General features: G+C 29.3%; 1 protein-coding gene across 1 annotated transcript in view; it reads right to left on the bottom strand.

Moving 5' to 3' along the window:
* Window positions 1-15,621, bottom strand: part of Egfr (epidermal growth factor receptor) — an 82,874-nt gene extending 67,253 nt beyond the window's left edge. Inside the window, exon 1 of the mRNA XM_015509361.2 lies at window positions 15,077-15,621. Within this exon, the coding sequence (XP_015364847.2) occupies window positions 15,077-15,158 (82 nt within the window). The 5' untranslated portion in view covers window positions 15,159-15,621. The remainder of the gene's footprint in view (window positions 1-15,076) is intronic.
* Between the last annotated feature and the right edge of the window lie 322 nt (window positions 15,622-15,943).

Genomic DNA, 15,943 nt, shown 5'->3' on the forward strand with positions numbered 1-15,943 from the left:
ATAAAATTTACTTAAACGAGTTTTCACCCATTTTTTAAACATCTTATAAATATTTAAATTGTAAACATAACTAAATTGTAATATAACTTATATAAGTATATATTATTATATAGTTATAAAATATATATATTATACCAATCGAAAAATTGTGAAAAAAATATGCATTTTATGTTGATATTAAAATATAAAATGAAATCATTATTTTTGTTACCTATTCAAGAAAAATAATTATTCAATGATATACAAAAAATATTAGGTACTTTAAAATTATTTATTACATATTTGCGTACACGACTCAATGTTTATGGGCCTCACTATTGGTATATTCATGCAGGTCTTTGAAAGTGAATAGTTACGTTATAATCTGGTCACGTATTTGCCTAGATTATTATCAGCGCCATCATCAAAATCTACCTCTAAAACAGGTTTAATTGTTTAGACACATATCTTTTTCTTTTTTAAAACACTAACTTTTTCATTTTTACAAAGAATATTAACTCTATACACAACACATTACTAAAAGTTATTTTGTTTTTTTGGTTTAAGTTAAATTTAATATTTAATAGAAAATCTAAGAACATACTGTATAACATGATAAATTTCGTTATTTTTATACATATTATATGAAAAAAATGGCGACAAATTCAAAATTAAAATTTTATAGAAATATATAAAAGATAAATAAAATATTATTTACCAACCAAAAATATTTAAATTTTAAAAGCATTTTTACGTTCACAAATTATTTATTTATTTATCAAGTACCATTAGAATTATTATTATATCGAATAGAAGTATATTATGGTATAGAAGTAGTGTGAACAAATGTATAAATTCTCCTGAAACAATAACATTTTTTTACAACTTTATGATAATCAATTTCAAACCTGTTTAATGTGTCCACAGATTTATAAGTAACAAATAAAATATAATTTAAAATTATTTTGAATACAATTTTAAATGATTAGATTCTTTGGTTTTATTGTGTTTGAAATTTAAATATAGATTAAGTAGTAGGTCTTATGTTTATTGTATCATATTTTTATAATGTTAGAATACAGTAACGGGCTTAAAATATTTTAGATGCATCGTGATGAATGGTATTTATATGTTATGTTTATTTTTTACGTAATTAATTAAATTTTACAGAAGTATAATAAGGTATTAAAACAAAAATATTAAGTTAATATTGTTCGTTATTCCATCTCAACATATCATACAGATGGCATAACATTGACATGGTTTTATCCGTTGGTTTTTTGTCAAGGAATCGAGAAAGTTTTGAAATAAGTTTTGTTTGTAGTCTTTCAAGTCTTTGACAATGAAATCGGTTCTCGTATGTATACTGAAAATATGTGAGCGAATCCAAAACCGGTCGATATATTATGTAAATATAACAGAATAATATTATGATGAATGAAAAACGAATATGTGGAAATAAATCGTGAGTAAATAGCTAACGGGGACGAGATTAAAAAGCAGAATAATACCGATTAATATAAATTAAGTTGTCGGGTGAGTTATATGCATGCAGTGGGTTACAAGACAATATAGGCAATAATTATAATCTACTTTGTATTTGCGCCTCCGGGAACGATGAAACCGGTTCTGTTCAAAAGTTCCAGCCATCATTATTATCGGTTAAAACAAACAAACACTCGAGGGGGTCTATGCAGCTGACGACGTCAGTGGACGACTAGTATGTGGTCAAAAATCTTCGTGTCGAAATAATCCTTTGACAATACACTGTATTAAACCATCTATATCAATTTACCAAATATTTTTTTTTAATAATCAAGTTGAAAAAGCAGACAAGTGTAAAAAAAATGAGTTCAGTTCTAATAATAAAAACTAGCCTACTATGACTTATATAAGTGTCTTCTTAACTAATAATATCTTTCTATTAGTATATTATAAATTGCTGCGTTTTAAATATAATTACATATACAAAATATAAAACAAACCTGTGTTGTTGAAGCCTTAACAAAAAAAAAAAAATAACAGAAAACCTTATTGAACTTACCTAACTTAAGTAACCCTAAGTGGTATATATTTTTATTCTCAAATCATAATAATAATATGGTGTATAATACATTTGTACTTAGTATTGTACACACATTGATTCTCAAATTAAAAAAATATAGTCAATACTTAATTGTACGATACATCTGAAATAGGTAAGTATCGAGCGAACAAGTTAACATGAAAGTGTCACTAAAGCTCTGTTAAATTACAATAATTCGTTATAATATACGTTATTATTGTTAGTATATCACCCGGTATATCATCTTAAAATGCAGAGATTATATATGATCAGACTTGGGTAGTATTCTTTATAATTTCTAAGTATTCTGAATACTTTTTTAACGTCCAATCGCATTTTAAAATAATTTCATTCTTTTTCGGCCATAGAAATTGCTTAAAAACTTGTATAATATATGTATATTGCTATAGAAAATATTTTACAGTATTATGTATATTATTTTGTTTCCTACTATTTTTAGTGGAATAGTAATGTTATTTTTCAATTTTGTAGCAATGATCTAGCGATGAAAATAAGATATTATTATGACTTCAGGATTTCCCTATAATAAATATCCGTATGCCTATTATATATAAATGTATACCCCTTCCCCACGCATAAAAAATAATCCTAGTTGCTCCACTCAATTTGAATATAATTTATTAGTTTATAACTAATAGATTGCTTGCTAGGTGTATATAATCGAGATTATTATAATATTTATTTATAAACAATGAATTGAAAAAATATAATACTGTTATTGAAATCTAATAAAAACTCACTTAATCTACTAAAAACAAAGTATTTGGAATACTTTTTTCAAAATATTCCGAATACTTAGGAATATTATTGTCATAAAGTATTCGAATACATATTCTGAATACTTTATTTTAATTATTCGAAATACTTTTAAAAATATTCTACCCAAGTCTGGATGTAACTAGAAAATACAGTAGATACCTAACTAATCCATGTGCAATGTGCCGTTTTTGTGTGAGTAAATTATGTATACAATTATTATGATGAAGTAAAGGATGTACACAGGTTGGATGGTTTGCATTTACTATTTTCAAAAGCATTATATATTTATATGTAAGCGGTTTGATTTCAATGTAATCAGCTGTGGCTAGGTATTCAACAACTTTAATACTATTTTGGGACAACTAGATTATTTACACGCGATTCCCACGATACAGAAAATGTAGAGACCAATTATTTTATTAACTGCTATTTTTTTTTTTTTACTATTACGGATATTCATAGCTTATTAATTTAATATTACAATGCATAGGCTATCATTTTTAATACGAATATAAATTATATTACTGTGTAACAATAAGTACTTAAATGTAGTAAGCCAATAATAAAACTTAATTTATATTTTTTAAATGTTACTCTTTTAATATTTTTAATTTTTTTCTGTGTCTACGTTTATTTATCATACACGATTTTCGACCATATAGTTTAAAATTTATAATATTATTAAATTAAATTAAAACTGTCAAAGACACTTCATTGAGACTTGAGTGCTTTACGAACGTGAGTATCTTGGGGTTTGGAATTCTATCTTCTTCTTGTAAGATGTTTAATTTTAATTTTTAATTAGCCCATAGTCGTCGAGAGCTACGACGTGCTTTGTGGTGGTACACGCGCAGCGTCTAATATTTTTATGCCTCATGTCCATACTGAAAGGAATTTCTATTCAGACGAGGTTTTCCTATAATATTATACACACTTTTTTTTGTACTTTCAATTCATCGTGTTCAGTGAAGTGTGAACGGAACATACCTTCATACCGGGCACGTCCAAGTACAATAACCCCCCATATACGCGCATAACACCGGCTGGGCCGCCTGAGCCTCATGACAGATCTCATTCAGTGGTTACATATAGTCGCGGTTACCATCGCGTGTCAAAAAAATAACAAAAATCTAAAAAAAAACTTAGTAGAATATTGTCTATCATATAAGACGAGTTAAAAATCTTTGTAAATATTATATTCACTGAAATAAAAAAATGTATCCAAGGTCGTGTCTGACGGTTGTTGTATGCTTTTCTAGATGAAATTAAATGTAAAAAATAAATCAGATATTTTAAAAAATATGCATCTCGAGGACACATTTCTATAAAATCACTAAAAATTATCGGTTTTTTTTTGTAAGTATATAAGAGAAAATTATTTTTTGATTTTGAAAAGACTCATTATTTTATGGATTGTACTTGAAAACATAATGATTCAAACCATACAATTGATGAAAAAAAAAAGATAGAATACAATAATATCAACTTTTCCTATTTAATCTCTTAAGTTAAAACTCTCTATTTATGTGCCTTCCCATTTAATCTGTGATTAAAAAAATGACAGTTCTTGAAGGGGATGATTGTCCATGTTATTATCACTCGAATATTAAAGAGGGTTTAATAAATGATAAAAAGTTATACCTTAATTTGAACTATTTGTAGCACGCTTATAATATAAAATATATAATTATATGTAAATTACAATTATTGTTATAGTCTGGTCGTGTCGCGAACCCAAAAATGAAATCCACGAAAACGGGACCTTATGCGTATATGATGTATAGAAGGTCGTGAGAACCCAAAGAAGTAAGGCCACCTGCTTCGACTCACACCTGCCCCTCCTCTTTTAGCTGCCATAGCCACCCACACCCGTCCCGTCTACACACCTGTCATCGTTGGCAACGTCGCATACATGCACACTTGCGCTACTGCTACGGCTCCTCGTCGTGGGAATCCTTCCGCCTCTCGAGATTATCTCGCGTGCACACGGGCACAAACAAGATCATCGTGTAAATATTATAATATACAATCGTAATATAGTATATAAAAACACCGGTCGTAAAGCTGAAGGTAATAACAGCGTGTTAGAGAGTAACTCGAGTACTTCCGAAACGACCGTATATTTTTCAATTGATCCCCAAAAAAATGTATTCAACAATAGATAGATTACTGGAATAGAAAAGATTTGTTCAGGTACTTCATTGATTTTCGTGTGTTTACGTGAGAGTTTTTTTCATACCTAAATCAAGTCCCCAAATAAGATCGCGCTCATTGGTGAGTAGGTACTATAACATATACCATATAGGTACGCATGTAATATAGTAATTTTTATTATTATTTTCTAATAAAATGTCACCAACTTATGTATAAATTATAGACACCTATAACAGTTCTTTTTTATTTAAAAGATACAGAATAACGATGACCTATCCAGATGATGAAATTTTAAACGGTAGGTAGATATAAAACTAAAATAGGTACTGCAAATACTTCATTTTATATAACTTCAAAAGTATTAACAATAGTAGTTCTGATAAAATAAATTCAACTTAATTTAAGTTGGATGGCTTATATTTTTAAGTAAATTATTGTTATTATTTAATCAAATATATTATAAAAACATAAAATTAAAATATTACTTACAGTGATACTGTTTTTAAAAGAATGAAACAAAGTGTAAAGCAAAATTAAATGATATATTATAATATCGAGTATTCAATTTACGTAATAATCATAAAATTATAAAATATCATTAAATACAATTTTTGCAATTCATACATTTTATTTGACTACTTATTAGTTATTCTTATTACTTAATACTTATTAGATATCTCTAATTAATTATAATAATTAATTAGTAATTGAATAAGTATGGCTGCTATTATTGGGCAAGTATGATAAAAACACATACAATTTGAATCAAACACCATTACCTAATTAGAATTAATTACTAACAACGACTACATACTACAAAGGCCATAGGCATATTCATATTATATACATATATATGTATTATACCTACATATTTAATATATTATATTCATTACATAATGATATCTTCAAAATCGACAAAATAAGTGTTCAATATTAATTGGGAATTAAATATAAATATACATTATTAAACCTAAAATATTTTTATATACACATAGTACATGCATTCTTTTTAATTATCACTTTAGTGAGTTTTTAAATTTTAGGTGAGCCATCCATACAATTCCGTGACCCAGTACTTAATTAGTTAATTACTGTTATGAACCGTTGGTGTGCGCCAATTCTGAAGGAATGTTCTTTTTTTTATATACATAAAGGATGAGAGACTAAGAAAATAAGTTATACGACACAATATATTAAATAATCGCCAATTGTCGATCACGACACTGACTTCGCAAAGAAAGTTCAAGGTTGAAAAAATATTTCACGAATAGAACACGGAGAAAACTTCCTTGAAGTAACTGGTTTGGCAAATTAAATTAACAGTTAATGTATGTAAGAAATAATTACTATAAGCAGTAAAAATAACGATGGGGCAAAACATAAAAACAAAATTCAATTTTTATCGTCTGTGTCACATCTGTTTTGTATTGGTTAGCGCTGATCAACATGCTGTTTAAGAAGAGCATGGAGAACAGATCAGCCGTTGTTTCTAAAAATAATAGTATTTTATTTATCCTTAAAAATACTTGAAATAAATTAACAATAACTCGACATATCACTTAGTTTTTAAAAACATACGGGCGACGGGCATGAATAAGAATTAGGAGTAACAAGTATAATTAATAAGACATGCTTTTTATTGATTAAGTACTTTTAGTTTATTGTTACGTAAAGTATAAATTAAAATTGAAGGAACCACTTAAAAAGCTGGAAAATATTATACATACGATTTTAATGTCTAGGTTACCTAAGGTTACAAACTCAAATATGTAATCTTTATAACAATAAAATAAGCTTTAAAATTTAGAAATTTGGTTCTAGTGGTTTATCGTAAATATGGTTCGAAATCGGTACAATGACGTATGGTGACTACAAACTAATATATTATTAATGATTTGTGAGATAATTTAAAATAATAACATTTCAATCACATTTGAATAGAATTTTTTTTATTCTTCATATTTTAGTTCAATGTTTAGAAAAATATTTAGTTTAAATACGAATAATAAATTTCAGTTACTTTTTTGAAACCAATCAACCAAAGTAAAATATTACATAATATTATATTGTTATTTAACTTAAATAAAATTACTACATTGAAATAATAATGGATTTTTAGATCTATCAATTTTATATTTTGACAAATACATATACTGCTCGAATTTATTTTTTATCGTTACAGTGTCACAAAACTCAAAATTCAAAAAGATTCTAAGAAAATAATTCAATAGTTTGCTATAAAATGTTCGACTTCTACACAAAAAAAATTGATATTGCCCAACCCAATGGTCAGTTGGAAGCCATCGCATTAGCCACAGGTACTGCTAGCAGTCGTTTTCCACTTAAGAACGCGCGTGAAGTGCACCCTATACATGATGATTATTATATAGGGAGGGTTGGGCGCCTGTTATAGGAATTCACATCCTTTCTGACCAGCCGCTGTCATTAAACCGATTGGTTCTGGTTTATTACGATCGCCGTTTATACGGAGGCACGCCACTTTAAAACAAGGTGGTTCCTATAACCCTGTTTTTTTTCTCCCGTTCACAAGTCGTGACAAGTGGCACCACACGGTATGCTCTCGCACTTGCACGAGTCTCTTAAATACGTCGTAAACATCTAATTCTTACGATCCTAATTTATTGGTTAAAAAATTGATTGTTATGACAAAATTAATTGTGCATATGATGTAACATCAATCGTGAAAGTCATTACATTATATTATTATTGAATAATTCAAGCGTATATTAAATTATATATGTACCTATCATATATTAAATAATTACGTTTAAATTACAATTAATAATTAGTGGGTGTTTAAGAATAATCATGTATAATAAATAAGTGATAAATTGTTATATAAATAATAGTAAATTATTATGATTACCTAATATAAATTAGAATAAAATTTTAAATTAACAACACAAAATAATTATTAAGCACCAAAGTAAATTTAAAAAAAAAAATGTTATTTAATGTAAAGATAAAATTCAAGCCTAATATACGTCATATTAAAGCTATAATATTAAAATATTTACACTAGGTATATAATAAACATTGTAAATACATATCACATTATATATTTAGTTTCGCCTAAATTTTTTTTTTCTCCTAAATTATAGTTTTTATAGCTTTTATAATGAAGAGTTAGTGTATTTATACAATTAAAAATAATTTTTAAATTGGTGCATCTTTTTAAATATACAATTGGCAAATCGATTTGTTTTGTTTAATTCCAAGTTGTTTAGAAGTAAGAAAAAATCGATGACATAATTTTAATCTAGATGTACGATTCGTCGACAAAGAACAAGCGTATATTATGTCGCCAATGGGTCGTATTAATCGACCTTAATCAGTTGCTCACAATACCGTTGTTAAGTTTTTTTTTCATTCTTTCACAGTTCGACGAAATTTGACACCAACAACATCATCATAAAGATAGTTGTACTCAAATTAAAAAAAAGTCCTAGATCTTACACACTTACCTAATCCAAGCAGGCTATAAGGTCAGAGAACTTGATAATATTATAATATAATTTGAACTATCTTTGAAAAAAAGACGTGATATAATGTACCATCACTACGTAATTTGAACCGTGAATATTGAATGCTAAATAACATTTTTTTTTATTATTTCATAGGATCATTAACAAGTTTATGTAATTCAAATATCACTTAACCGGTTCACGATGAACTATTCATTATCCGACCTCAACTTTTAGGCTCGGTACACACGTGCGTTATTTTAACGTGCGGCGCCGCTGCGTCATCGTAACTGCAAGGCGTTCTACAACCTTACAAACTTTACCTCTTTAAGAGGGGTGGGTACTAGTTGCGTCCCGCGGTAAAAATTTCTTCCGAATTGCGGCCTGAGTTTTTTTGGGATAAATACGAATTGCGGCCCGAGTATTTTTGAGTTACATATTATGAATTGCGTCCCGGAATTTAAAATTAAATTAATTATATGTATGTAATTATATTTTATTATGTTACAATATGCATGCATTTATGCATTGATTTTCATCCAAATATGCAAAAATATGCAAACAAATGTTAAATAAATTTATTTAGTTTAAAAATAACAAATATATATAATTCATTAAATGAGTAAGTAATATGGACAAAAAAATGTATTAAATATCTCTATTTGAAATAATTGATGTAGGTATACCTAATGTAGTTATTTAGCTATGTATTTTGTATAAAGTCGTAGGATGTTGCATTTTGAACATTCATCACTCATCTAAATAAAAAGTCATAAATAAAAATAAATTTAGTATATTTTTATAATATTTCAAAGTTACCTGAAGAGTTACAGTTGACTATTAAAGACTTAAATTTTCAGTAAGTCATCGGTTTTCAGTAAATATATTCTTAAATCGAAAAAACTTCGTTCTACATCCGTTGAAGATATTAGGACGTACTTATAAAGTATACCAAGTAACTGCATGATAGGTCTTTCGGTTAAGATTAAATTATCTAGAATTGAAAAAAACTCGGGCCGCAACTGCTCTGTTCCCAAAATAAACTCTGGCCGCAATTCGGATTAGACCTTTTTTTGTAGATATTTTCGGGACGCAACTAGTATGCAGCCTTTAAGAGGACGTGATACCCGTATGTCGTCTTAGTCTTACAAATGCGTAACATGGCCAATTTTACGCTCAGCGGATCACGTTTAGATTCGTTAAATTAAAAATTAGAGTGAATTGACCTCTTACAAAATATAAAGGTAAGAATACTATTTCGACAACCTCATAAAATTGTAAATTTTTTATACATCTTAAAATACTCATAGCTCGCTTTAAAATTAAAATTTAATAAAAAACCTATGAGAAGCCCTCGATAATGTTACCTTTAATTTTTATAAGAGGTCAATTCACTCTAAATTTTAAACTCACGGAGCTAAACGTGATCTGCTGAGCGTAAAATTTGTTATGATACGCACTTATAAGATGGAGATAATACATGCGGGTATCACATCCTCTTAAAATAATAAGTATAGATATGCTTGATATCCAAATATGAGCACTGAAGACTAATTAAACTTATAAGTGTACAAAATCACTATTTCTGTTAATTAATGAGACAGTTTAAAATAAATAAGTGCCGCGAATCGTGATCTGCTAAACGGTTAGAACAAAAATTTAGTTTAAAAAGTATATGTCACCCATATGATGATTTTTCCTAAGGATATCTACTATATTGGACATATCTTTCAAAAATAATATATTAATTTTAGATTATGCTTAGTTATTTTACTATTGAGTTTTGTTTTTTAGAATACTTATACCAAATGACTATAAAAATTAATAAAGGTTTACTATATTAGGCGTATTAGAACATAGGTTATAGTATCACTGTTGTCTGTTATACTACACACATACATATTAATCTAATGTCATATGTCCTTATATTGTGTATGTATTCCTTGCTTTTCATTGGACATTACGATGAATAGATACTACACACACACAGACGACAAACCTGACATCCTGATGGTGTGTTTAATTACTTGTATCCCTAAATATTAAAAAGCCCCGTTTAACGCTATATATAGGTACTTAATAAAGTACACGTATCAAAGCGGGATGAGGGGCCAACCCCATTATGGGCGCCACTTATGGAAATGTAAAAGGCTTCTCAAAAAACATAGGTACACGCACACTTCCAACTGGATCACGTACGAACCCTTAATCCGGGCGTTCACAAGATAATCCGTATACATAATATGATTATAAAATTATCTACACAAAAGATATAATATGTGTGTCTTCCGCAACCCTTGTGTGTGCACATTTCCTCCTTGGGCTCTACATCCTCTCATCAGTACCCCCAGAACGGAGGAAATAAACCGTAATCTTACACCTTGGATGTGCGTGACATCCATCCGGTTCCAATAATTAAAACCGTTGACGGCTTAATAGTGGGTTTTACTTAAAATTTTTTCAAAAGGATCCGAATTGTATGTGAAGCGCGTTCTCAGCAAAAGGGACAGACACGGTGACGGAAACGTCGCTGTAGCAAAGAGCAAAGAGGATACGTGATCGAGGAGAACAATGATTATAACTGTCATCGTATTATTCTACGATAATAATGCGGGCGTATCCTAATAATATGATGAACTGAAATATATATTAGCTATAGTTGACGCCATGCTAGAATTGTGATATCGGCAAAATTATAGATTATCAGTTCTGTCAAGAATTATTTATTTAATTTATATTATTAATTGGTTTTATTTACACTTAATGTGTTGTCTTCGTCGTACAAGTGCGTAGCATAGCAAATTTTACGCTCAGCAGATCACGTTTATCTCCGTTATTTTAAAATTTAGAGTGAATTGACTTATTATAAAAATTAAAGGCAAGATTATTACCGAGTGCATCTCATAGGCTTTTTATTATATTTTAATTTTAAGCCGAGTTATGAGTATTTTTAGATATAAAAATTATTTACAATTTTAAAATGCTCATTACTCGCTTTAAAATTAAAATATAATAAAAAGCCTATGAGATGCACTTGGTAGTAATCTTGCCTTTAATTTTTATAATAGGTCAATTCACTCTTAGTTTTAAAATAACGGAGATAAACGTGATCTGCTGAGCGTAGAATTTGCTATGCTACGCACTTGTACGACGAAGACAACACATGCGGGTGTGGCGTCCTCTTAATGGTAAATTATTAATATGTTGTTGCATATTACAGGTATTTTTCAACATATATATACTATATAATATGGGTAATTTACATAAATACGTATGTAATGTTCTTAGTGTTTATAATTTTAAACACATGAATATGAGCAATTGAAAAAAAAGTTTTTGGATTCCCTACATGACCACCAAGTACAAAACTGAGAGTAATGGAAAAATGAAATGTAGTGTTTATACATTTATTGCTTTTATTAATAAAAAATAAAATAATAGTCATTAATAAATGTTTATATTATATTATAAAATTAAAATTAAAATTAAAACTTAAATAATTTATTAGAAGGGCGTTTCAGGGAATACTGTAAGTAACCAGTAGTTCAATACATTTATTTTTATAAGACTCAATTATGATTGATGACGAAAAGTCGAGATACTCATGAACAAAAAGTGTATAGCATATTCTAACTTAGGCTAACACTAAATATTTTTATGGAACAAAATTCTAAAACTGATATTAATAATTAAGTATTTTTTTTAATTAAAAACTTCAAACTTTAAACGTAGATACAAAACTTGTTTTTTTAAATAACCTTGTAAATTTATTGTTTGTTAATTTGTATAAGACGTTCTTTAATGCAATTTTTCTTTTAAATTTTGATCTGAATAAGCAAACATTAAAATTTACCGAATAAGAGCAAGTTAAAGTTTTTACCCACAGTAAATTATAAAAATGTATATGTTTATTTGTATTAATACATTTAATATAATTAACCATTAATTTTAATACATTACCAACTTAGTATAATATGGTTAACACTTAATAGTTAAGATTTTGCACATAATATATTAAGTTATGTCATCAGTAGACATGTGTGCACTGATTATGCTGTACAAATCTGTACGTTAAATAGGTTGGTAAATTTTAGAGATTTACTTTAGATAAACAATATCCTGGTTTTTATTGTATAGTTTCTAGATATTTCAAGATTTTTTTTTTTAAAGTGAAAATGGTCATAAACGAAACACGATTGCGATTCTGATAACTGCTAACAATAATAATATAGATCGTATAATATAAGGATTGTGAGGCGACGGGACCTCTTGCTGTGACAATACAATACAATACGGTTGCGGCGACCATACGCTTTAAATAATATTATTATTTATACATCACCTAAGCATTCTAAGAATACCACTTGAAAATAAAGCACGTAAATTATTGTGTTCTGAAAGACAAATAATGCAAATTATTTAGCCTTTAGCCACGACCTGCTTTAGCATTAGCATATTATACGACTCAAAGTAAGTTATGAATAATATTGAGACAAGGCGAAAATTGCGATGAATAAAAATCCGCTTTACGTGTACCAACACGATTGTTGAGTCCGTGAGGAGATCTAATAAAACAAGACCTCGAACAAGACCATGGTGAATGAGTGAACGAGCTGTATTTTGAATGGAAATATGAATTCTTCTATTCACAAAAAGATTTTCCACCAGTTTATTAATTATTCCTCACGAACAAAGGTATACAAATAAACATAATATAATAGTTGTTGATAACATTTTCAAAACAAACATTTAATACAATGTTTGAGACATTTTTATTAACAGTTTTATTGTTATTATCACTTGTTAGACAAACAAATTAAGAATAAGATTAGTTAAATTAAAAAATTAAATTCTTTATTAACAGTAATCATCAACTAAATGTATATAATAAATAATAATTAATAATACACCAATACCTAACCTATAAGACATCATTTATTAAATATAATGTTTTCTTTAATTATAAACATATTACCTAGGGGATACTAGATATTAGATAAGAGAAGATCATGATTTTAATGTTTTTGAAAGTCACGACGTAAAACATATTTGAGTTATTCACTTATTCTATTCCCATACTTATAACGGTGTATGTATAAGATAATTGCAATTTATTAGCTAATTAGATAACATTAATTTATTTTTCGGTATTTGTACTGAGTAATCAATACGTTTTTAAGTACTGTAAATTTACTTACTAGAGTAAAATGTAAACGATATATTTTTACTTTAAGAATTTGAATAATTCAACTACCAACTTTTAAAACCAAATACTTACCACTTGTTTCAAAATATCTATCATACTAACAAATAAGTTTCATATTTCTGATGTTATAAATGACAACGTATCTAGAATAGTTTTATATTTTTAAAAATTTAATCACGTAGTGAAACAATAGTTTAAAAAAACAAGCTACTGTTTAATAATGTAGTTCGTAATAATGCGAATTAATATGTAAAGACGTAAAACTAAGGTATGTTATTTTAAGTGCCAATTAATCTGTCAGTTATTGTTATTTTTTGGATTGTACCTACATGAATTACAAGTTTTACTATATGAATAATTCAGTAGTGTCAAGCGCAGTATTTAAATATTATTTTTCAACTGATTTACAATTTAGGTAAACGATACAGTACCTAAATCGGTATGTGTACATATTTTCATTGTTAAAGAGGCAAATACTGTTCTCGTGCAGTAATGAGTTTATAAAATAATAATATAAGAATGCACTTTTATTATTATTCATTAAATTACGGAGTTAACAGTTGATTAATAAAAAAATCAAGTGGTTATTCGTAGAATTTAATGAATTTATATTTTTATAAGAAGTATGATAATCTATTCGATATTGAGAAATATTGTGTCGTATCAAACGCTGCATAGACACAAGATAGTAAAGAAGAATTAAAGGCATAACAAGCAAATAAAATAAAAGATACTATATGTATTACGAGATATCATGTTTTTGATCCCGTTATTGTAATACTAAATAGATAATTGCCTAATCTATCCGACAACAATGTACTTTATCTTCTAAGATATCATCATATGAACCGACCGAAGGAAGTTATTGCAAGAATTAATACCTAACCACAATACTTGAATATTGCGTGATTCTGTCCGTCTGGATAGATGTACAAAAAAACCTCGAAAAAAACCGATAAAATAATATCAAGTGTTGTGTTGATCAATCGATCTATCCGTTTAAATACGTCTGAAAAAGGCCGATTATGTGTTTTCGGCGGTCCCTTTCAAATTGTTCATTATGTCCATTTGAGTTCGCCTTAGTTTGATAAATGATAATATCATATATATATATCAAAATTACCCTCCACGAAGATTGTTTAGCGTCTAACTGGAAAGACATCAAGTGACCACCACCATCGCACTACATAATTTACACCAACATGACCCGTTGAACCATCCAATAAAAAACCTTATTGCATTATGTATTATTTATTTAAATGCCATACGGATGCCATACGTATACGACCCCGTGCAAATCAGATAAAATTATGAATATCGCAAGAAATATAGGTATTATTATAATGTTAGCACAACACAGTGTTATTATGCAAAAATATCGAATCGTTGTTGTCGTACGACACTCACCTCGTTCTTCCACCTGATGGGTTTCAAGCACTGCGTGAGTCAACAGCAACGACGCGAAAATCCACTGATGCAGACCTGACATCGTTTCGCGGGCACTTTGAAAACACGATAACGAGACGTAAGGTGGCCGGAAAACGGACGACGGCAGCCGCAAACGCGCTTTTTTTTACGTTTTTCCACAAACTGGATGTCCGTCGCTCCTGGTCACTCGGTCGCACAGAAGAGCCACGGCCTGTATGCCGTTGACGACGAAATTACCATCGCGACGAGACAAGATCGGAAACCATTTGCCGAGAACTACAGGTGCCCCGCAGCTCGATGGGTACTCGACTCAAGACGATATCGATATTTGTATTCAACCAGAAAACGCGATATCGCACATCCGTGGGACGAACGAAAAAACTGTTAAAATCATACACGGGAATCGGACACAAGACAAGAAAACGGAAAACCCGCACTGATACCGATCGGGAGGGCGACGACAGCGACGGCGGCGACGACGACGACGTAACACACAGAGCGATTGCGATACCGTACTGGTGTCTGGTAGACTGGTACTACCACACAGCGGCAGCGTGCGCGGACAATATTATTATTATTATTATTATTTCTCCGGCTGCAACCGGTAACACGTTACGCGAACACCCGTCCAACAACAACAATATTATATTATACTCCTCATCGACGGACACCACGCCATCTATCAGTCGAACGTGATCCTCTGTCGGTGGGTGGGTGGGGGGCGTCGCGAATGGGCGCGTCGGCATGCGAATTTTCCGGTACCTCTGCGCGCAAACGCACACGCACGCAGACTTTTACGGTTCGCAGGCTGTATAATGTTATATCAGTTACTGGCTTATTATAGGC

Source organism: Diuraphis noxia, unplaced genomic scaffold (assembly GCF_037042655.1).
Source record: "Diuraphis noxia isolate RWA-SAM2 unplaced genomic scaffold, SU_Dnox_SAM2 contig0002, whole genome shotgun sequence".
Lineage (NCBI taxonomy): Eukaryota > Metazoa > Arthropoda > Insecta > Hemiptera > Aphididae > Diuraphis > Diuraphis noxia.